The sequence below is a fragment of the Molothrus aeneus genome, chromosome 7 (assembly GCF_037042795.1).
Source record: "Molothrus aeneus isolate 106 chromosome 7, BPBGC_Maene_1.0, whole genome shotgun sequence".
In the NCBI taxonomy this organism is placed as follows: domain Eukaryota; kingdom Metazoa; phylum Chordata; class Aves; order Passeriformes; family Icteridae; genus Molothrus; species Molothrus aeneus.
In genome coordinates this window covers 38,757,690-38,780,945 of record NC_089652.1, presented here as the reverse complement: position 1 = coordinate 38,780,945, position 23,256 = coordinate 38,757,690, and the positions used below count along the sequence as shown (strand labels likewise).

Here is a 23,256-nt window from a genome sequence, read left to right as displayed (position 1 = left end):
ATGCTATAAAACAGAGCATGAGATGGTACAGACTAAACACGGAAGGCCAGTCATTTACGGAATGCTTCCTGGGCACAGTGACTCCGAGGAAGTGACTTTGTCTTCCTCAAAACGTGTAGGTGCCGGCTAAACCATTTATTATGTATAAGTTGCTGAGCGTGTATGTGAAGGCGGGGGGGGGGAGAGGGCGATGGTGTAAGTTACCTGACGGCTGCTGGGCCTGGGGGAGCACTCTTTGCTGGAGCTCCCCTTCGCTCTGCTCGAGGGCCGCGCCTGTGGCGGGCGGAGGCCGGGCTGAGGCGGTCACCGTGTCCCCATCTCAGCTGCAGAGCGTGGCCCCGCTGCCCGCTCGGACAGTGCTCTGACGTGAGGGCGCGGCAGTGGCCGGGATAGCATCCGGCCCCGCCAGCATGCCACAGGCGCTGGCACCGCCTGCGCCCACGTAGGGTTCGTGCCAAGGCAGCCATAGCGCCGGCGGCTGTTGTGCGGCTCCGCGCTGGAGCTGAGGGTGCGGAGGGCTGAAGGTCGCACGATCCGCGCCCGCGCTGCCTCGGGGCCGGGACCAATGGCGGCGCTAGAGCGGGAAGCTCCGGGTCCCCCCGCGGCCGGCGCGCAGTGGCGCGGCCCGGAGCGGGGCGGGTCGGCCCGGAGCGCACCATGACGCGAGGCCGGGGGGGCACCGCGCTTGCGCAGCTCCCTGGGCCGTGCGGGGTGGCCGAGGCAGGAGGCGCCGCGGTCGGGGCGCGGTTGGTGAGGGCGGGATCCCCTCATGGCCGGCCCGGGGCCGTGACTGGTGGCCGCGGGGTCCTCCCGCAGCCGTGGCAGGGTCTTGCTTACCCGACACGTGCCACTGGAGCTCGGGGTGACTCCGCCGACCTTCCGAGAGCGTCCCGGCCGCGCTGCCGGCGCGATGGGTTGGGTGGGGCTAGGCTGCGGGAAAGAGCCGTAGGGAAGGGGCTGCCCGCCGTGTCGAGAATTGCTGCAGCTGTTCCCGTGGGCCGGTGCTGCTGGTTTGTGGATTATGAAAAAAAATACGTAATTGCCAGAGATGATGCTGTGGTGCTGAACATCTCTCTGGTGACGAATGCTCCCGCTGCTCCTAGCTCCCTCAGTCGATTTATTGATACTGAAACCTCTTGTTCTTAGGTTTGCTTTTCTGCAGTGAGCTCCTGAAATTCTTCTGACAGTGAGATCAAGGTGCCTTTTTCAGCTCATCTTTCCAGATGTTAAGTTTTCTCTGACTCTTCGGTTTCTCGTAGTTGAAGAAAATATGTTTATTTTCTTTCTGCAGCTATCTTATTGATACTTTTTTATTTGTTTAATGGTTTTAGAGTGGTAGTAAAACTGAGCATCCTGAAGCTAAAGTAGGTAGTAGTCAATGATCTTGTCTTTAACTAAATCGGTGTGCCATACACTGTCTGAAGAGAATGAGTATTTTGCCCTTACATATGTACCTTTGTGTCTGTAGGTATATGTACGTACCTCTGCATATGTGTGCATACATTTATACATACTTACATGTCCACATACATACAAACGTGTGTGTGTGTGTGTGTATGTTTCTATGCAAAAAAAAAGTGTGAGTATATATAGTTTTGTTCACAGATGCCTCAGCACTGAAATTATTATTCAGAATGAAACACTTATCTAAAACAGCAGACTATTATATAAGTTAATTCAATATAAATAGTATTTCTGGGTTTTCATTATAAACAGCTTATAAGAGCTATAGGCACTTCATTTTGGCTCTGTGCATTTATTCTTAAGAAACTTGTCTGTGATCTGCAGCATGGGGAATATACCTCTTTGGGGATTTCCTGGACCTTAGCAGTGTAAATCACTTGTCTGATACAATTTAAACTGCTTCTAGCAGTTTTACATCCTGGAAAAATGCGTGTGAAGTTCACATTGCCTTTTGTTATTCTGTGTAGCAGCAAATGCAATTTCTGGAGAGCTTCCAATGCTGATCACCCAATTAATATTCACATTTTGACTTAAATGTTTTAGTCAGGCTGGTCAAACTTTGGATTGGCAACACAAGTATGTGGTATTGCGCTGATGTTTTGCCATCACTACTGTTGCTATCTGTGAAAGTAAGCAGAAGGGAGCTCTTGGACAAATTCAAACAAAAAGGAAAAGGATGCAAGTAAGGACAGGTACATTGGGAGGACTACAGAGAGATCTTTCGGGCAGTCAGGGATTAGGTTGGGAAGGCTGAGGCTGGGCTGTGAGGATAGTGAAGCCCTGGCACAGGGTGCCCAGAGAAGCTGTGACTGCCCCATCCGTGGAAGCATTCAAGCCCAGGCTGGATGGGGCTTGGAGCAACCTGGGATAGTGGAAGGTGTCCCTGCCTATGGCAGGGAGTGAAACTGCATGGGCTTTAAGGTCCCTTTCAACCCAAACTAGTCTGGGATTTTATGATTCTCTGCTTAAACAACGCTAGGTGAAAAATCTTACTTTGCAAATAGGTTTTTCTTTCCTTTTTTTTTCCTTCAGAAGTTGTCTTGCTAAGGTAGTATGTTTCATTTACGAAACAGGAAAATTAAGTCTGTTTAAATCTTTTTCAGATTTTTTTTTTTTTCAAATGGCGACATTAATTCACACTTTATCAGATCATAGTGATGATGTCAATTACTGTGCCTTCTCATCATCGTTCTTGGCTACTTGTTCCTTGGACAAAACAATTCGTGTTTATTCTTTGAGCAACTTCGCCGAGCTGCCGTACTCGCCTTTGGAAGGTCACGCGTACGCCGTGCACTGCTGCTGCTTCTCGCCGTCGGGGCTGGTGCTGGCCTCGTGCTCCACGGACGGCACCTCGGCGCTGTGGGACACCCGCGACGGCCGCAGGCTGGCCGTGCTCCAGCAGCCCGGCGCCAGCCCCGTCAGGGTCTGCCGCTTCTCGCCGCGGGCCGCCCACCTGCTGGCGGGGGCCGCGGATGGCAGCGTGGTTCTCTGGAACGTGCAGGCCAGGAAGCTGTACCGGTGAGTGCCCAACGCTCTCTGACGAATACTTCGTTTCGAGGTGAATGTAGTTCAAGCAGTACGCTCTACGGAATGCAAGATATGTAGGCTTACACCACCCATGGATATCACAACGAAACCGGGATAGGATTCAGATGACCAAAAGATTATCGATAGGAGAGGGAGAAGTGCTAAGTGGCTTTTTGGTTTTTTAAGTTAAACAATGCAAACTCAAGAAGCTTTAATTTTTACAAGGTTATTGTACATCTTAATCCTGATTTTTTTAAAGTTAATTTCATTGATTTAACATGAGATCAGGATGCATTGCACACTGTATGCATCTGGTTTCTAAAGGGTGGGTCAGCAAACTGTGGTACATAATACACAGTTAGTGGAGCCTGACTGTAGTGTCTGCTTTATATTGCATTATGCATATAGTAGTATAAATTAAATGTTTAATTATTAGGAGTTTGGTGTCCAGGAAGGTCTTAGAAGCTTGCTGGTAATCCAACAACCAGAGTTTGGAAACTATGGACCTGTCCTGAAACGGTACATTTTAAGACATAAAGTGACTGAAAGAAGTATTGGTGCTAAATAAGTTAAGCATGACAGACAGAATTTCACATAGGTTTCCAAGAAACATTTGAAGCAAAGCAGATGAGTATATTAATTGGTGTTGCGTAGTTAAAGGCATGAACCTTAGAGCTATCTTCAGAGTCCTCCTTTACATCTCTGTCTTTCAGTGAATTCTTTAGGCCAGTTGTTGTAATCTGTACTTGGACAAGACATTATTTAGGTTTTAGGGTTTATTATCCAACTAAATTACTCTCTAAAGTTAGAAAAGTAGTTAAGAATTTGAGCAAACTGATGTTTCACTCAGGATTGAGGGAGCAGCTGTTTCTGAAAGACAGAAGTGTTTGATGTTGGTAGTTCCCTGTCAAGCATGTCCCTCATTTTGTGGCCTCTTTGCCTTCCACAGCAGGGATTTATGTGGGAAACTGTACAGTTTTTCAAAATGATTGATTATAGTTACTTGAAATTCTGTAAATCTGGAAATTTGTCCATAAATTGTCCAAGATTTTTGCCACCATGTTTTTTGTAATGCATAAAGAAACATTGAAATGGTTTCTGGTAGTAAAGAGGTACAGATAACCTATTTTTTCCTAGTTTTATCTTTCAGAAAAATTAGGAAATTCAGTCATTAGTATTCTGAAATCTGGGTTTGTTTTGAGACATTACTAACGAAGAGATATCTTTTTTTTATTCAGAATGCTTGTTGCTGAAGGGAAAAACCCAGAAATATGAAAACAACATTTCTTACAATTGTATGCTCTTAATACATGCAGTGGTGCATATTTTAGACCTACATCCTAATTTTTTTCTTGTTCAATGGTGGTTGTATAATGACTACAAAGAAATTATATTGTTATTACAAGCAGAAATTATTCTGCTTTGGTGTTTTCATTGTAGAGAAATAAGAAAAAATTTGAACATTATGATCCTGTCCCCTTAACTACTAAAAGTTCATTTCAGAGTCTTAACAGGCCAGCAGTAGTCAACTTTATATCTATTTTGGAATGTGCACGTGTGTATGTATTTTCAGGTGATGAATATTTTTATTGTGATTTGTAATTGCAGGTAGAAAAATGCACATGTCCTGTTTTTAATAGTTGAAATCAGTATAACATAGAAATCATCAAAGTACTTAAAAATTATGTCAAAGGAAGTTAGTTAACCATCTAATGTCAATCTGTGGTCCTCTATTTCTTTGAAACAGTTGATTGTGTTGATGCTGAAAATGAGAAAACATTTTACTACACTCTTTTGTCAGTTGACTAAATATATGGATGGTAGTTATAATAAAATTACATAAAATTGGCTCCTTATCTACTCAGCTGTTGTAATTGACAGTTCAGATTGTGAAGTAAGGTGGCTATTTAAATAAGTTCTGTAGTGGATGTAAACAACAGGAAAGCAAGTTGACTTGTGTGTATTTCTTACTGGTCTCTATTTCCTGTTCAGTAGTAAGTTACAAAACTGGTATTTGGCCTGCAAATTTTAAATTCATGCACAATGCTATTTATTTTACTGTTGCTTTCAGAGCAGAATCAGCAACTTTTTGTGTGAAAGAATGGAATTTATAAAAGCTACACTAAAGAAAAAAGATTGTACATATAAAAATGGGAAGCACTGTAGTGGATTTGATAATATTCTTAATAAAAGAATTAAGGGATACAATGCTTTTTAGAAGGTCATGGGTCTGATTAGTGTGACACTGAGTAAAATTTGACTTGTCTTCTGTGACATTAAGTTTGACACCTCTGGCAGTAAATAAAATTTCTGTCAGTAAAAGAGCATTAGCAGCTGCTCTACGAAGTATGATGGCAGAGTAAATAGTTCTGACATACTTTTCATGTGACTGTTTCTCATGGCTGTGATTTTCTCCCCGCACTTAAAGACTCAGCTATGCACCCTTGGCTGGGTCTGGTGTCCATTAAAAGGAGTGAGACTCTTTCAATTAACTTTAGGTTATCAGACAACATAAAGGATGTCAGGTTGACCCCACTTCCTTCCTGAGGGTTGACCACTCTTCCATATGTGCTAAAAATTTTCTTTGAAGATCAGTTTTGCAAAGTGCTTTGGCTGACTTAATTAAAATACATAATTTCTTTTCCATCTTGCTTTCCGTTGTGTTCAAGTGGTGCAAAATTAATCCTACATCATAAATCACCAAGTATACCACTCAGGTACACCTTATCATCTGGGCTATTAGGTGTTCTCTTTTGTCTCTAAAACAGAAGAATTGTCAGTCTTTCCCCCCCTTGTTTGTGTACATGTAAATCTGTATTAATTATAGTTGTATATTTATCTTTGACTTTTAAAATGTATCCTGCCATAGAATTTTAACAGCGCATTGTTAAATCCTTTTAAGTGTTAAATCCATGCAAATTGCCTTTAGTTTGAAAATTATTTTATCACTCAGTTAAAATTATTGCCTTGGGCCTCCATCTCATGTTTTTCCTCCTGCTGTCAGAGCTGGTCTGGTCCCTGCTGCAGAGCTTCTTTTGCTCTCCTTTCATAGCTGGTTTGGGTTTCTCTTTCCTCTGTTAGCTAGTTCCAAAGTGCAAACCATAGAAGAGTTTGGCTTATTGCATCAGACTGCATTTGAGAGGTCACTTTGTAGAACTTTAACTACTCTAAATTCAAATCCTGTGTACTCTTGCTTTTCAGATCTGGGAAAGTTAAAGGTGGTTCTTTGATGGCTTGTGCATTTTCTCCCAATGGAGACTTCTTTGTCACTGGATCATCTAGTGGTGATTTAACCATTTGGGATGATAAAATGAGATGCCTGTATAATGAAAAAGCACATGATCTTGGAGTTACCTGCTGTGATATTTCTTCACATCCAGTATCTGGTTAGTTACTCAACTCATCAGAGGGGGAACATTTTAAAAAAGAGATGTTTATTTCTCCCTAGCTCTTGTTTTTGTATTATTTTTGCCATTGGTGCTCAAGATACAAATGACCTTGTGAAGAGCTGATGTTTTGGAATATTCTGAATATTCTTAAGTAAAGGTTGTGGTCAGGTGGGTGGCAAGAAATGTACTAGGTCAACAGACAAGGTGATAACTTTGAGTAGCTAATTGCCCCCATGGCAGACAAGGGTGTTAGGAGATGCAGTGTTTGATTACCATTCCCACTTGTCTCTTTCATACTTTGGTTCCCAAGGAGCAGGACTGGATTAAAACAATGCAGAGAGCTGTAAATCTAATAAGCTAAATGCTTGAACTTTGGAATATGAACAGATAGGCTATTTTCCTGCACCTGACTTTGTCATTTAGGGGAATTTGGGGGAGTAATGAGCCCAGAATCTCCTGCATTCCCCTAAGATGTTCAAAAATCTTGGAGCTGTTTTAGCATTTGATCACATAGTCATTTGCTTCTAATGGAGGTTAGGAAATTGGGAAGAAATCTCTTTGTCAGGAAGCAATGAAGCAACTTCACTTAACAACCTTGTATGTATACTTTTGTGCTTTCCAGATCTTCATAGACATATTTAGACTTTTATATTCAGAATACACAAGCTACCCTTTCAAAGGCCCCAAAAATTGTAACTGAGCAGCCACTTGCATCTTCAAGTGCTGGACCTGGCAATAAGTACTACTGTGTGTGTACCACCCTGTCTAAGGAGGTGATGCAGAGCAGAAGAAAACAGGAGAGAAGCAGTGGGAAAGAAAGCAGGAGGAACCTGAGGAAGAAGGATGTGAACATACACTTCAGAACAGAGAATTAGTGATTGACAATACCAAATCAAACGTATATATGCCCTCTGAAAGGTGTAGGATCTTACTTGATGAAAATACTACACAAAAAACTCCATCATGAACTAAGAGTTGCATCTGAGAGCAAAACATATGTTGCAGCTGAAACGGATCAGAGTGTTATTTCCACCACTCCATTTCATATTGAGATTATTCTCTTGGTTTAAAAATTACAGCCTTCTGCCAAGATAAACAGGCAACAAAGCAGGTATTTCCTGCACTGTGGATTTGTTCTGGCTGATTTCTGATAATTTTTGATTTTTTAATCTATATATTACTGAAAGTCAACATATTTCCTTTTGTGTGTTGCTGTTTAGTCATCAATGGTTGAACCTTCTGGGATTTTTGGCAGATTTAATACTTTATGAAATGCATACAAGTAGTGCTTATCCAGAACAATTATAGACAGTTTTATCTATAGTTTTAGACTATATTTAAGATAGTTTTAAACTATATTTTAAACTATATTTAAGATAGTTTTATCTCTCTTTACCTGCTTAATTCAGAGCAAGTTTTGATCCAGAGTGTCTGATAGGTTCTTTGTGCTTTAGGCTGTAATAGGTGATTCTTCTGCCTTTGAAGTGGATTCAGTCACAGTTGCCTAGGAGCTCATGGCATCTAGAGCTGTTGTGGTGGAGTTTGGTGGGGTTACCATCTTAAGGAGTATAGGTCCGGTAAGGAATAGAGGCAGGCTCCTGCACTTTAGGAAGGCAGACTTCCAGCTCTCCAGGGAGGTTGCCAGTGGGATCCCCTGGGAGACTGCCCTCAGGGACAAAGGAATGGAACAGAGTTGGCAGATCTTTAGGAAGGTCTTCTACTGAGTGCAAGAGTCAGTGGTCCCCAGGAGTCAGAAACTGGGCAAGGAGGGCAAGAGATTTGCATGGCTGAGTCAAGAACTGCTGGTCAAACTAAAAGGCAAGAAGTAAGTGCCCAGGCAGTGGGAGCAAAGATGTGTAACCTGGGAAAAGTAAAGAGATGAATGACGATTGTGTAGGGAGGGGATGAGGAAGGCCGAGGCGAAGCTGGAACTGAACCTGGCAAGTGATGCAATGTTCCCAGCCCCTCACCCACCAGCAGCCCCAAATCCTTCTCGGCAGGGCTGCTCTCCCTCTGTTCACCCCCAGCCTGGATTGTCACTGGGGCTTGCCCCTGTCCGCCTGCTGCACCAGCACCTGAGATCCCCATGGGCCAGCGCTCGAGCTTGTCCAGGTTCCTCTGGGGTCCTCCAGATCCTTGTCCTTCTTGTGTCACCTGCACCACTCAGCTTGATGTCATCTCCAAATTTTCTGAGGGTGTGCTTGCTTCCGTCTTGCTGCCTATTAAATATCTTAATGCAGATATTAAATGGCACTGTTCCCAATACAGAACCCACCCGGAGACACCACTGGACACCACTGGTCCATTGGGACTCTGAGCCATTCACCACTACCCTGAGGTTGCAACCATCCAACCACTTTCTTATGCATCTAACAGTCCAGTCGTGGAACGTGATTCAGAAATGTTCATAGCCACTGAATCCAGAAGGGAAAGCTATAAAACTATTGTTGTATTTCACACTTAATGCAGTATTTACTGAGTGTTTGGCTGGACTGCAGTCATGAAATGTCAGTTCATAAAAGTGAAAAGTTAAATGTGTACAAGTATGAAAATTCCCTGTCAGATACTCTCAAATTTTGTATGTGTATGTGGTTAATTTTGAGAATTGCGGAACTGTAGAAAAAATGGATATAACCCTATAATTTAGATTTAAAGACCCTAGCGGTATAATTAGAGGATTCAAACATTTCCCACCAAGAAAATTTAAAACATGAGCACGGCTCTATTCTTAATCTACTTATTCAGAAAAGAGTATAATGATACCTGTTTCTTACGTCCAAACTGTTTTAGAACTTCTGCAATGATTTTATGCTGATGTACTTTACTGATCTGCTGTTATTTTCAATGTTTCTGACTCCCATTTATATATTTTAATTTTATCAGATAGTGAAAATGGATTCAAATACTTCCAGATGGCTTCCTGTGGACAAGATAATCATATCAAACTCTGGCTTATTTTGTTTGCAGATTTCTTAGGTTTGTATAGAAATGTTTTTTGGATCTACCAATGTCTTAGGTCTTTAGTGACAATTTAAATCGAAAATCAAATTTGTACTACTGGATTCACAGCCAAACTAACCACAAGTTGAAAGTTTTCTTTTAATTATTAGCTGGAGAACAACTAAGGCATTCAGCACTTTGTGATGCTGTGCCATGTAGATTTTATTTAGCAACCTATTTAACAAGTACTGTAAGTAAAGATTCTTAAAAAATTCTACTGTGGCCTTTAGCAGGTTGATAGGTTAAGACCTCTTAATCTGCCTGGCCAGGGAGAGGTTTGTTTTCACATTTCAGTATATCCTGGGACTTGAATAAGAGTTGGAGAAAAGAATGTTGGCTCCTGCAAAAACTACAATGTAGAGACTAAGTAAATTGCCAAAAATATCTTCAGTGGGTGCTTTTTTGTAATCTCCTTTATAAAAAAGTGTGTAAGCATTAATACTGTGTGTCCAGATACACATTTAATTATCTAAAACCTTGTGAGATATGCTAAGACTACAAAGTGATAAAGTTCGAGATATTAAAAGGGGAAGTTGTCTCTATGATCTTTTTATCCCCTTTTTTGTAAACAATATGTCACAGAGTCACATCTTTGGTGGAGCTTTGGGCTTCTTAGAGCAGCTTGTGTTATACCTGGTCAAATATAGCCATATGTAATAATTTACTTTTTTGTATTTTTAGGTGTTCAGTTAAAATATAAATGCACACTGAATGGGCACTCTGCCCCAGTTCTGGCTTGTGCATTTTCATGTGATGGACAGATGATAGTCTCGGGGTAAGCAGCACCTTGTTAAAATGTCAGGCTGTCCAGGTTCATGCTTCAATATTGTAAAACAGAAAGTTCAAAAGAGTTAAAAATTTCTAAATATTTCTTATCAATAATTAAGGAATAGTTCTGTGACCTCTAGAGCCATTGAAGTGTCTTTACAATCAGTCTGTGTCTTGTGGGTGATTGAGTTTGAAATCTTGGGTTGTGGAAAAAGTTAATGAAACACTTTCCTTTTCCTTCTCTGCATCACTTTCATGTCAATGTATTTTTTTAAGGTCTGTGGACAAGTGCGTCATAATCTATGAAACTGTAAGTATAGCATAATACAGGATCATTTGTTGGGGTTGTCTTTAAATATAAGCACTGCTTCTGCAGTGTTGTAGCAATGAAAAAATACTAAAGAATACAAATTATACAAATTATGCTTACTGTGCATTTGGGGGCAGGAGGGGAAGGAGTCTAAGGAAAAATATCTCCTGAGAGTTGATCAATCTTTCTCACTTTCTATTTACATTGTGAGGATTTGTCAGTTGATTTCTCTGCAGCAGGGTGTTACTCAATTAATTCCATACTTTTACAAGATTCATATTGAAGTGGAAGGATTTTTTCTTATCCTAACTTTAGCTTAGCTTCCAAAGCACATAAGACTGTAACTTTTGACATAAAATCAGGAATGGTGAACATAGAAATTCTGTAGTTAGTTATATGTAAAGTGCAAATAGAAGCATAATAAAGAATTCAAGAAAATTTTTATATTAAGCACAATGTCTTTAAAACCTATTGTTTAAGCATTTTCTATAGTAATGGTGTTATCTCCTTTATGATTCACCTGTAAGTGATAAATATGCCTTTAATACTTTATAGTATTAAAAATAATAATTTTGCTGAAAATGACGGATGAACAAATTTTAAACTTCTTCAGCTTGCTCTGCACATACTTGTTGTATTGATACCATTTTTAAATTAGCATTAAAGTTTTTCACCAAAATCACTAATACAATACCAGCAAAGTTTTTGGCCCAGTTATTTTAGTAGTTTAGACAGGTATGTAAGATGTCCTCTAGAGTTCAGGAGCCTCAGAAAATTGGAAGATGAAGGAAACCGCAGCCTAAATATTTCTTAATACTGTTCATCAGCTTTTGTGGCCTTAGGTTTTTATTAAATGGGACAGTAACTTTTCTAGTTCTGAAATTCTCCTTTGGATAGACTCAAAACCTGCCTGGACACCTGCTCTAGGTGATGCTGCTTTAGCAGAGGGGTTGGACTAAATGATCTCCAGAGGTCCCCGACCATCCTGTGATTCTGTGGGGAAAAGTAGGGACTTTTAAATAAACCTTTGTGGGAGGGAGAGAGATTTCAACCTATATTAGGGAACTTTAATCATGTTGGACAGCTCAAAATATTGGAGTGCTGACTGATCAATTAGTGATTCAGAATAATTTTGCTCATCATCTTTTCAACCTGTCTGTACCTGTCAAAGCAATGCTATTTTTCATAGGAGGGAAAATCTTTTCATAATAAGTTAAAACTGCCAAAATTCAGGAATTTCATTTTTTAGTTAGTATTTCATGGCCAAATAGCGAATAGGCCAAATAGGTGTGGTTAATTATTGGTCCAATTGAGGGCTTGTGAGTTGACCCCCACAATGACCCTTTTGGTCATTTCTAATACAAGATTTACAGAAGAAATGTCTTTATCTACACAACTAACCAGCCAATATGGGTTTAATTCAGTCAGTGTTCCAGCACTCTTCTCCCTGCATGTTCCACGCTGGCTGATTTTGCAGGGGAATAATGCTCCAGGGCATCAAATAGGGGCTTAAAGCAGGAAAGTCAAGTTGTATTTCTGATTCTGCTGCTGATCAGCTTTGTCAAAGTTGTGTAACTTCTCTGAAGGTGCCTTCTGTCACCTTTCAAGAAGCAATATTCCCTGTTTTGAAAGGAAGCAAACAAGTGAAGAAACACTTTTTTATTCTTTAAGATTTAAAATCACAAAAACTTTTTTACAGAGTACTGGCAATACCCTTCATACTTTGTCTCAGCATACAAGGTAAGAAACCAGCATGATTATTCTGTTTCATAAATAAAAGAAATCCTTTTCTAATGAATTTTCAGACTTTTTTTCATTTGTAGATATGTTACAACTTGTGCTTTTGCACCACGTAGTCCTTTACTTGCCACAGGCTCAATGGATAAAACTGTGCACATATGGCAGCTTGACCTTAAGCAACCCTGTGCAGGTCAGTGTGTGAAGTATTTGAAATCTGTTCTTTTAAATTCAAAACACCTTCTGAAGATGCAAAACTCCCTTTCTTACTTGCACTTAATGTGTAACATCAGGATTGTGTGCATGCTTTTTATCTTCTAAGTAACCTGACTAATGCCCAGAAGAGGTATTCTCTTTTTGTTGTTTTGTAAAGAAAAAAATACTAGACGTCTTCTAGTTTTATTAATTTGGTCTGTTTTTCTGATATTTGCAATTGCTTATTTTTTGGCATTTAAGAGGTGAATGTTATTGCCAGTGTTGAAGCACTTCTTGGACACGCGTAATTTGTGACAAGTTGAAAATACGCTAATTGCAAGTGTAATTGTCAATTAGAAATGCACCTTACCAGTTGTTATAGGTGAAAAACTAATTGTACAAATGACGTTAGTGCCATTAATACAGGATAACTAATGGTACAAATTACACCGGCACCTCAAGTGTGTGGAACAAAGGTACATTCTGTCTTTTTTCAAACCACAACAGTAAGTTTGGATTTTGGTGTGCCTTCTAAGGATGTGCAAGGTGAGTCCAGTGTCTGCTAGCACTTTTCTGGTTGTTTGTTAAATTCAGATTTGACAGAAGTGTAGGCATCTAAGAGATTAAATTCCTCTAAACTTTGAAAATTGACAGGTAAAAGGTAAACCCAAATTACTGCCCTCCCTCACAAAAGAATCTCTAAGAAGCATTTATTTTCTTAGTTGAAGAATGTATAGTACTGAGAACACTTAAAACCAGGATCTATTAATGACATTGTTTCTTTGAACTGAGAATGTCATTGTTGTTTGCTTTTGGGGGGTTGTGATGAGTTGGTTTTTTTTGGGGGGGGAGGGAGGATAGTGTTGTTTGTTTTTAATTTGGGTTTGTTTTGTTTTGTTTTTTAACTCTTTTTCATTTTCAAAGGAGGCACGGTAGAAAATGAGTCAAAGGTGGCTATTGAGGACTGGTCGGAGGACGATGTTTCAGCCTGGCTCTGTGCACAGGATTTAGCAGACTTTGTTGGGCTGTTCAAAATGAATAATATTGATGGCAAGGAACTACTGAATCTTACTAAGGAAAGTCTTGCTAATGAATTAAAAATTGGTAAGAGTATTGAAATCCAAATAGGTTTTAATCTCTAGAGTACTTTGAAATGTTGGAATGAAAAAAAGTTAGGAGTTCTATAAATGGATTTTTTCCCCCCTGAAATGCCTTTCTTATTTCATTTCCAGGGCTGTTAAAAACCCCCTTATTTTACATTGTTCACAGTATTCCTTTTTTTTGTGTGTGTTTGCTCATACCTGGTGACATACAATGCACTTCCACTAACGATACTGTTAAATGGTCTTACCTGATTTTGTTTCTGTTTTCCTTGTTTGATCTTGTATGATTAAGCTGTGGAAAAGGAATTTCAGCTATTCTCTATAATTCATGTTTCTCACTTTGGTAAATAGGGTAGTCTATAGTTTTTCCTATCAGTCTGCAGAAGTGCAATGTTTAGAATTGCGGGTGGTCACCAACCTTGAATTGAACAGTGAAATTCCTAAGTGTGCATTTGATGATGACTTTTGGTAAAGACCAAGCAAAGCTTTCCTGGCTCAGACAATTTCTAATACATCAGGTTCATACATTGTCCTATTGCTTTACTGCAAAACTGTGATTACATTTTAGAAGGAATCAAAAGGAAGCACCATATAAGTCATGATTCCACAGTGGTCATTATGAAATAAGAAGGTTTAAAATAGTGAACTGCACTGGAACTTTCAAAATGCAAGTTCTCTATTACTTTTGATTTAGATGTAAATTAGGTGCTAATACATTCGTGAAAGTGAGGTCAAGTATGACAAAAGCCTGAATGAGGTAAGAAACCTATTAAAAAGTACAGCTGGATCTTTTTCGTTGTAGGAAGACTGCTCCCTTCCTTTTTGTGTGTGTGGAATTGGTCCATATTGGATCATATTATCTCTGTGTAACAGCTGGCTTTGTTGAAATCTAGAAATAACAGAAATGCTGGGAATCTGTCAGGAATTGTCATCCATGAAAGACACTTGGCTTCCTCAGTTTAGGCAAACATTTTCCTTAGCATTGAAGTAGCATAAAACTTTGTTGCAGCAATTGCCAGCTGAGGCTAATCAGATAACGCTGACTAGAAAGTTCTGTGAGAATTGAATGTAGTGTGACTTGCTACAAAGAGATTCTCTGTGGGGAGAAGGTATAGAAATTATGGCCTCATATGTTTGACTTTAAGAATTGCTCTTTATCTGCCATAGCTCAAGCATTTACAAAGTAGGAAAATACTATTTGCCTAAGAGGAACAATGTTTTTTGTGTTATTCCTTTTTAACTAAATTTTAGGTGTCTACCACCATACAAATGCTTGAATGAGCATGTTCTTTCTCTCCTTGATAACCTGTTTTCTTTCCTCTGAGACTGTGATGTGAGATCTTGCTAAAGACCTCTACAAGTTTTTCACAGTCTGTGCAGTTTGGAGAACATCAGTGTTCTTTAAAAAGCACAGGCTCAGGCACCTTTCGTGCGTGCCTTTGTAAGCCCCAGACAGCGCTGTCCAGCGGGTGCAGTGTATCAGAGGTGGGGATGTTTGGGCAGGCGTGCGGAATGCCAGTGTGAAGGCGCAGGGAGATCAGTCTCTCCTCTTCCCTTTGGCGGTGCACAGCTGTCCCTTCCCAGTGGCAGCGCCAGGGCCAGCCCGCAGTGGCTGTGGCTGCAGGGCAGCGCTGCCCTCGCGCTCTGCACCCTGCACGGCCACCAGGCCACTGCTCGGCCATGGCTCTGCTACGCTCGCGCTGCTTTTCCTGATTGTTTTCAGCACTACCCAAAGCTCCTGTTGCACAGCAGGAGAGAGAGAACCTGTGGCAGAGCTGACTGGAGTGGGAGCCAGGGCTTTTGGGTTAGGGGTGGTGAGATGGAGCTATGTCTCCTGTAACATGGATGCTGACTATTCCAAAACCTGACCTCTTTGCCTTACCTGTTGTGCTGTCCACTTCACGTGCAAATAATTTTTCAGAGTCTCTAGGCCTGCGCAGTAAAGTTCTCCAGAAAATCAAAGAACTGAGGATGACAATGACCTCGGTGTCTGTTCCTGATGAGTTCCTATGTCCTATAACAAGAGAGCTTATGAAAGATCCTGTCATTGCCACAGGTATGTCTCTACATGACATAGACTAAAACTAATTACTTGAGGGTAAAGATAGGCCCATTTTTGTATTCCCACACCTATTTAACAGCAGACCTAGAAAGATAAACTATTCTAAATAGCTGTAGCAACAAACCAGAATTGTGATTAACATTTAATTTGCTGAATTACAGCTCTGATATGGACAAAAATACTCTATCAAGCAACTTCTTCCTTTTCTTAATGTGCCTCCCTCTATGTGCCTTTGTAAATATAATTACAGGCCTAATTACAGTGTTGGCTCAGTTAATGCAAAATGGAATTGTGCATTCAGTAGGGCAAAAAGGAAACAAACAAATCAAACCAGCCCCCCACAAAAAAAAAAAACCCAAAAAACCCCACCAAAAAACCCCAGGCTCATTTCTATGCTTAGCACACCATCTGTAGGACACTTAAAAGTTTGTACAGAATGAGACTCCTATAAATGCAGCAGCCATTGGAACTGTGATATGTCAGCAGCATAAGATGTTACATAGTTAAAACATTTTATGAAGGACTATTGTTTTGTAGTTCTGTTCCTGGGGGGAGAGGGAAGGGTAAGCATAGAAACATCAGATCAGTATTTTTCTTTTTGTTGCTCTGTAAACAGTAACTAACTTCATCCGGTTCTGAGGTATTAGGCAGACTTCTGAGAACTAAAATGGCCAAAATACGAAGACATTTGCTAACTGCTGGAGTGATAACTGCTTTATTCAATAAGGAGTAAGGAGACAAGAGGAGGGGCATAGGGCCCAGGCTTGTATTCTACCACAGATATTCCTGGGTGACTGACACTTGGCTGGGGCCTAATTTTTGCTCTTTAAGGATCAGATGGTTCAGCTACAAACTCTTAAGAGCCAAAGTCCTGAACCTGGGCAGGTGGGGAGGGCTGTGCACAGGCACAGCTCAGGGCTGGGTCAGCCAGGTGGACAAGGCCCCTGTTCAGCAAAGCAGAAGGCTTTAGCTGTGTTAGGCAATTGAGTTAGGTAATCAGCTTTTACTTCACATTATGGATCATTCAAGCTGAAAAGAAAGTCTTATTTAACTTGTGCATAATATATTTTGGTGCTTTGCAGGCAGAGATAGATATATGAAACTAGCCAGAACTGTTTATATCCACTGTAAAGATTGCACATAGAGTGCACTTATTCTAGATCTCAATTTTCCTGTTTGCATGTATTTATTTCCTTACTTCCCTTTTACATTTAAACAGCTAACATCTGCACAGTGCCACAGTGCCCAAGCCTCTGTAATATGAGCTTTTGTTGATGGTTTCTTTGCAGATGGCTATTCCTATGAAAGGGAAGCAATGGAAAACTGGATCAGCAATAGACGATCTAGTCCCATGACAAATCTTCCTCTCCAGTCTCTTATGCTCACACCAAACAGAACACTAAAAATGGCCATTAGTCGCTGGCTAGAGACTCAGCAGAAATAGTTAAACCACTTAATTTTGAAGTTGTTTGTTAAAATTAATTGAAATTTTATGCAGCTGAAGGAATTAATTGTGTCAGAAACAAATGGAAAGCAAAACTTGTGTTTCTCTTCTATCTGCGGCTGGTTCAACCTTCACTGGTGGAAGCTCCCAGAACAACTTTTAAGTTCCTGGTAGTTCTGCTTTGTGGCATTTCTGTTTAAGAATCAAGTACTCAAACTCAGTTTTTCAAATAAAATTTTCTTATAATTTTCACTATGTTTATGAGTTTTGAGTCTTCATCTTGCCAAGTCAGTCTTTCAGAAGGTAAGAAATAACAAAGTACAGGATCTGTATTTCTTTTTCTACTCTAACAAACCAAAATGTGTCTTCCTCTGTTCCCCATTACTGGACACGTAGTTGGAAAAGCTGGGAGAGAGTTTCTCCTGTAACCATCAGGGACTGCATCTCATCCCACAGGTATATTAATAATCTTTATTTTGTATGGAAAGAGTACAGTAGCTGTGCAAAAATAGAACTACAGGACAAGACTAATATGGGACTTGTACAAAATATCAAAGAAACAGTAAACAATAAATAAGCTGAAGTGTAATGATACAAACTGCAAAAGGATGTGTAGAGCTGGGTACAGCTGTTTACAATGTACACCGAACACTGTAATCAAGCATGATGGGAAGAATAGAAAGCTGAGCACTCCACCTGAATTGCACTCATAGGAATGTCACTGCAGCAGTTCAGTTTCAGTATGTTCTTGCCAATAAAAATCCTCATTTCCTTAAAAAACCAACGTCTCAACTTCATTCTGTCATGCAACTGCACATACACTGTTCCTCAAACTTTCACGTTCATCCCTTTCTTGGTTTCCCATAAAAACATTTACTAAGCATTCAGTTGTTGTACCTTTTCACAAATAAACAATAAATCATTTTGCTTTAAGATAGCACCCAAAGGTGATTAGATACCCTATATAAAGTGCGATTATTGTTAATAGGCCATAATAGTGTGTTCTTCAGTGCAATAACCAATATGGTCAAAGCCTCCCAATACACATGCAAATGTCACTCATTTTATTTAATTTCTTCTATTTACTAAAAATAGTTTTATTTACACATCAAAGCATGGCTGCTTATAGTTTACTCATACACAAATTATTTATGCTTCCTAAATGTACATCATGCAACCCAAATTAGATCCCACTAGAAAAGTGATAAAATAATTTGATTTGAAAAAAATGCATGCATGTACAGATCTGAGTATTCTGCAGCAGATTATCGCCCTTAGCGCTGCTGTGAGACATCAGCACGTAAGCATTTGAGAGACATGAGTACTATGTGTGAGATGCAAGAGAACCAAAAGCCAAGACTGAAGCCATATGTGAAAGGAAAGGCTTATTTAATGGTAACATGTGATAGGAAGGATTTCTCTGCTCGAGCTCCTAGGCCAACCTAATTAAGTCTTTCTACACTAATTTGTTATTCCAGTTACTGTCACTGCCTGTGATGGTAGGAACAGTTGGAAGTGGTTGTATCCCACAAAGACTGCTCCCTGGGACCCAGCCATGCCGAGGCAGTCAGTGTTTTGTAGAGCAGTCAGCCCCTGTGATGTTGTGAGCCCAGTCTCCCCTGTCAATGTACAGGACAGTATTTATACATTTGATTCAATGAACGATCGCTTTGGTTTTGCCGTGGTGACGTGACTGAGGTGGCCGTCCTGAGTGCTGTGGGACGGCAGTTTGGCTACAGCATCAGGGTATAAATGAGAACCTTGGTTGAGTGATCTGCTGTCTGTACAGTGGGGAGGGGTTTGGCATGGGAGCTCCTCACGTTCTTTTGCTTGCACGCTGCTCTGGCTGCCATCTCCAGGGGCAGCGCCTGTAGAGGATCCCTTAGTTGAGTAGTGTTTAACTGAGAACTGCTCCAAGTTGGAGGGCTGAATGCCTGCAGAAGCAACGTTTGTGGATAATCCATCTGCTGCCTGAGAGTGCCAAGTGCGACTAGATTGTGTGTTTTGCTGCTGAAACCTTGCAGTCTTGTCCATGATTCCCATAAACGGGGTATTGCGAGGTCGGTGCTCAGTGCCCTGAGCTTGACTGATGTTGGTCTCCTTGAGTCGAACATCTGGGCCCAGCCCCTTAACACTGCCTGACAAACTGCTGGCTGAAGTGAAGCTGCTTGATGAGCTGGCAACAATCACACTACTGGATGGAGAGCCAGAAGAGCCACCACTGGCTACAGGGCTTTGCTCCCTTGAGTCACTGAAATTTGTTGGAGCAGAGGCTGTTGATGTGTCACCAGGTTTAGATTTACAAGCAAAAGAACGAGAAGAGAGAGTCTCATGATGCTGTGGATGTGAACGCTGGCTAGACACAAACTTCTCATTGTGCAGTTCAGCAGTGGGATCTGTGGAAATGCTTCCAGATGAAAATATGTTTGTCTTATCCACCTGTTGACTTCCACAGTGCCGGATGGGCAAGGGACTGTGGGGAAGATGCTGCAAAGATGATTGTGGCTTGGTGCTACATTGACTGCTTCCTGGTTTAGATCCAGGCTGGATGGAGCTCAGATGCTGATTCGTTTTTACAATCTGTGCCTGCTTTGTTGGCTGCATAATCAAACCTGGCTCTCTCAGGTATTTGTTGCTTGTTCTGCTTTGAGGGGACACACACTGAGCTTTCTGAACACCTTCTTGAAGGGTCCTGCTAAACAATGAAGCAGCAGAGGAACATTGCAGCCTTTGTGGAGGAGAAACAGATTCACTGGGGTGTGGCAGGTCAGCTTCCCTGTCTTGAAGATTAAAATTATCGTTCACACCTGATACAATTCCTTCCTCCTCATTATCAGAATTGCTGGTTTGTTCAAGCAGCTGTGGACACTGATGCTTCTGTTGCTGTGTTCTCTGGAACTGTTTGCACTCCTCTTCCACCCGAGCCAAGAGACGTTTTATCTCCTGATTGCTGGGGCATATCTGAGTGGCTTCCCGTAGGTCAGAGAGAGCAGCAAGTAGTTTTCTGTTTAGGAACAAATAAGTAAACAATGAAAACTGGGGCAAATCTGTGTCCCAGCATTGCCTACTACTAATTCCACCTCCACCCTTTTAGCAAAATGTCCTGATTTGTTGCTTCCTGCTGCAGGTGGTGACAAATTACAACTGGAAATTCTCCACCTCAGGAAATTCTTAACTAAGGTGGAAGCACAGACCCAACCCTGAATGCTTCCCTAAAGTATCCTGATACCCCATGCAGGCAGGCAGGAGAACTCTCTGCTGGGAACACCAGGAAATGACAATTTGTCTCACAAGCTCTTCCACAGTTACCTCTAGAGAAAGGAACCTGCTGAACTCTGCTTCATGACCATTTATTGATGTTTAGAAAAGATATGGTGAATCAAAAAGGCACCTCTTCCTGTACTTCAGCTACACCACTCTAGTTTGTTATTCTTTCAACCTAAAGAGATGGTTCCTCCTCTCTCCCCTTATTTTTGTCTTCAACTGCTAACGATTCATCATATTATTTCCTATCAAAGTAGCCAGTAATAAACTGCAAGCTTGGCAATAAACAATGAAGTGCTGGAATTGGGTGGCACACTGCTGGTCACATTCTGCTAAGTCATGTGGAGCAGCAGACCTATTCACTGTTACATTTAAAATAATCCCTCTTCATATGAATTTGTTACTTTCTGGACTGCCTCATAAGTACTTACAGAGTATTCAATATCGTTATTTGGATGTGGTTGACTTTATCTGATAAGAGAGACCCAGTACAGATGTAAAGTGCACTAAAAAATAATTTTTTCTTTGCAAATTTGAAATGCAGCTAGCAGAAAAGAACAAGTTATTAAAAATGGCAAGTTAAAAAAAAAATCTCTGCAGTACCTGCTGTTCCTCTTGGCTCTCGCTCTGGCATAATAGGCTTCGTAGCACTTAGGCTTCAGATCCAAGGCTTTGGTAGCAAACTCTTCAGCCATTCCAAAATCCTAACGAAGGAATCAAACACGCCATTACACAGCGCCAGGCAAAGCAAGTTGCCAGCTGCGGGTCATGCTCTGGCTCCAGGAGCGCAGCCAGCGCACGTGGCAGAGGCTCCTGCCCCAGTCTGCAAGAGCAGGTACTTGCTGAAAGCACACATGGGCACAGCCATGGCACCTGGTTGTGCTGGTTGATAACAAAGGTAGCAATGTTTTGCATTCAGTCTTTTAAAAGTACCACAAAGATCCAGTAGTTCATCATTCCACAATTACTGCATGATGTAAGACCAGCTGTAATAGATCCCCCACGACAACATGCCCTCATCTTGTAAGCCACCCATTTATTGACATGATAAATCCCAAGATCAGGATATAGTGAAAAGGATTCTAAAATAGCACAGATAGATATCCACACACAACCCAGTAATGCAGTAGGATATGTCTCAGATTCCCAATGCTAGAGAGGCAGCAGACTAACAGCAAGAGCTTACATTTGTTTTGCGGCGACATCGTGACAAGTTCAGGTATAATGAAACTCTCAGCTCAGTGAAGGCTTTCATTTCCTCACCAAACCCTTCCCTTGGGAACTTCCTCAATGCATACTGATAGCGCTGTGCTGCTTCCCTCATCTTGCCTTTCTGCAAATTTTAGGGAACAAGGAGTTTTTCACAAACGTCTAATATTGCAATACTGTCCAAAAAGCATATTTATATTTGACATCTAACAAGAGATGCCCTTCAAGCAGAAAACACAGAGAGAGATTTTCTAATAAATATACACAGTATGAACTACACTGTCAGAAAAGCACAGGGAGAACCTGCATGTTAATCAGAGTTTGTGTCCCTTTCTGAACTCAAATGTTTAATGGTATTTGACAAGGGTAATATTTGCACTAATATGTACTACTACTAGTACCAGAAAAAAAATCATATAATCTGATATATTACTATTCTGTTTTAAACAGAGTTGTAATATGTTAGATTATATAACTGAAAAGGAGGCATAAAGGCATTCAGTCTACCTTCAGGCAGAAGTCCAATGTTCTGCTGCCAGAAAAAAAGAAAAATCCACCTACTTTATAGAGTGTATTTCCTTCTTCCATCAGTTTCTGCAGAAGAATCAGGAGAATATCGGGTTTGGAGGTGGCCATTGCCCACGCTGCATTTCCTGCAAGTTAAATTTTAAGGGTCTCTGACAAAAGGGAAGAAAGTGTGTTCCTGCTGTCTACCACAGTAGAAAGCCTGGTCCTACTTCAGTATATATTCCACCTACATGGAACCAATATTACTATTATCATCATAATTAGGGTGCACGCATTTAAAATGCATCTCTGGCACCACCTGGACAGCAGCCAGGTATTAAATGGTCTGATACATTTCACTGCTGTGAAGGAATGTATAGAAGTCACAATTAAATTCAGGCCTATGTAAGAATCTGTATTTGATCACACTTACTACCCAAATAATATGAAATAGTGATTCGAATGTACTAATAATTTCAGTAATTATCACATACACTGCATCATGTACTTGCCTACTGGCAATACATAACTTACATTTCTTTGGCCTACCCTTTGCAAAAATACACAGTTCTATAGTTTATTAGAAGAGTGTTATTTAAAAGTAAAGCTTCCTAATGTAAATCATTAATAGTGCCACAATTATGTATCAGTAATAGCACAATCACCATTTTCTTGTCTTAAGGCAATATATTAAGGCAGAGTAATCATATACAGTAACTCCCTCAGCATCAGCACACATCAAAGAAGGAGCAGAATAAAAGTCCTTGCGTTTCCTAATTTCTAAAGTGAGTCTTGTGTGTCTGCCTTTAAAGGAGATTGTTTATCTTAGGCGGGCATCTGCAAACCAGACAGCCTGCAAAAATCTGGTGTTTTATTTCATCTACTTCACAGAAATAACTAATTCTGGCAGAGCAGAACCCAGCTGTTTGTCACGGTGCAGGGCAGTTTCACTAACCCAGCTTGGCTCCCTTTCTCAGCAGCATGACCACAACTGAGGTATTGCGGCAGCCAATCGCTCTGTCCAGTGGCCTCATGCCACTGTGGTCCACGTGCTCAATCATTGCTCCTTTCTCCACCAAATACTGCACCTGGGAGAAGAAATGAAACATGCTTTGTAACATGGCTCTTGGTATGAAAGGCAGACCAAGGAAATATTTAAGGTACCATGTAATCTTCTTTGAAACACACTGAGCATATGCTGCTGAGTACAGTACAGCCATCTAAGACCCACCAAAGGCACCACAGCACAGGCAGGCTGGAGGGAAGCAGCAGCTCTT

At 40.9% G+C, this 23,256-nt stretch overlaps 2 protein-coding genes across 8 annotated transcripts in view; one reads left to right on the top strand and one right to left on the bottom strand.

Moving 5' to 3' along the window:
- The first annotated feature begins 761 nt into the window (after positions 1–761).
- On the top strand, positions 762–17,254 carry WDSUB1 (WD repeat, sterile alpha motif and U-box domain containing 1). 4 transcript variants are annotated; one of them, XM_066554008.1, is made up of 11 exons: positions 762–1,197; positions 2,568–2,982; positions 6,193–6,377; positions 9,264–9,356; positions 10,062–10,155; positions 10,425–10,458; positions 12,158–12,198; positions 12,264–12,388; positions 13,315–13,494; positions 15,415–15,549; positions 16,845–17,254. In XM_066554008.1, the coding sequence occupies exons 2-11, from the start codon at positions 2,585–2,587 to the stop codon at positions 16,997–16,999; spliced, it is 1,440 nt and encodes a 479-aa protein (XP_066410105.1). In that variant the 5' UTR covers positions 762–1,197; positions 2,568–2,584; the 3' UTR covers positions 17,000–17,254. The 4 variants fall into 4 exon arrangements, with proteins under 4 accessions (XP_066410105.1, XP_066410108.1, XP_066410107.1 ...); XM_066554011.1 differs by having other exon boundaries at positions 762–2,982; positions 12,315–12,388; XM_066554010.1 differs by having other exon boundaries at positions 762–2,982; positions 12,282–12,388.
- Positions 17,255–17,456: 202 nt separating this feature from the next.
- The window catches only part of TANC1 (tetratricopeptide repeat, ankyrin repeat and coiled-coil containing 1), a 59,907-nt gene continuing 54,107 nt past the window's right edge, over positions 17,457–23,256 (bottom strand). For all 4 annotated transcript variants that reach the window (XM_066554004.1, XM_066554005.1, XM_066554006.1 and 1 more), the window contains 5 exons: positions 22,935–23,067; positions 22,034–22,125; positions 21,450–21,596; positions 20,867–20,967; positions 17,457–20,003 (listed from right to left, as the gene is read on the bottom strand). In XM_066554004.1, coding sequence (XP_066410101.1) covers positions 18,641–20,003; positions 20,867–20,967; positions 21,450–21,596; positions 22,034–22,125; positions 22,935–23,067 — 1,836 coding nt within the window. In that variant the 3' untranslated portion in view covers positions 17,457–18,640. The remainder of the gene's footprint in view (positions 20,004–20,866; positions 20,968–21,449; positions 21,597–22,033; positions 22,126–22,934; positions 23,068–23,256) is intronic.

What these genes read in the sequence shown, in the direction of transcription:
- WDSUB1 (XM_066554008.1), top strand. Translation starts at nt 2,585, where the DNA reads ATGGCGACATTAATTCACACTTTATCAGATCATAGTGATGATGTCAAT. An exon ending in TTTGTTTGCAGATTTCTTAG is followed by an intron (nt 9,357 to 10,061) that starts GTTTGTATAGAA and finishes TTGTATTTTTAG; the next exon opens with GTGTTCAGTTAAAATATAAA. An exon ending in CCTTAAGCAACCCTGTGCAG is followed by an intron (nt 12,389 to 13,314) that starts GTCAGTGTGTGA and finishes TCATTTTCAAAG; the next exon opens with GAGGCACGGTAGAAAATGAG.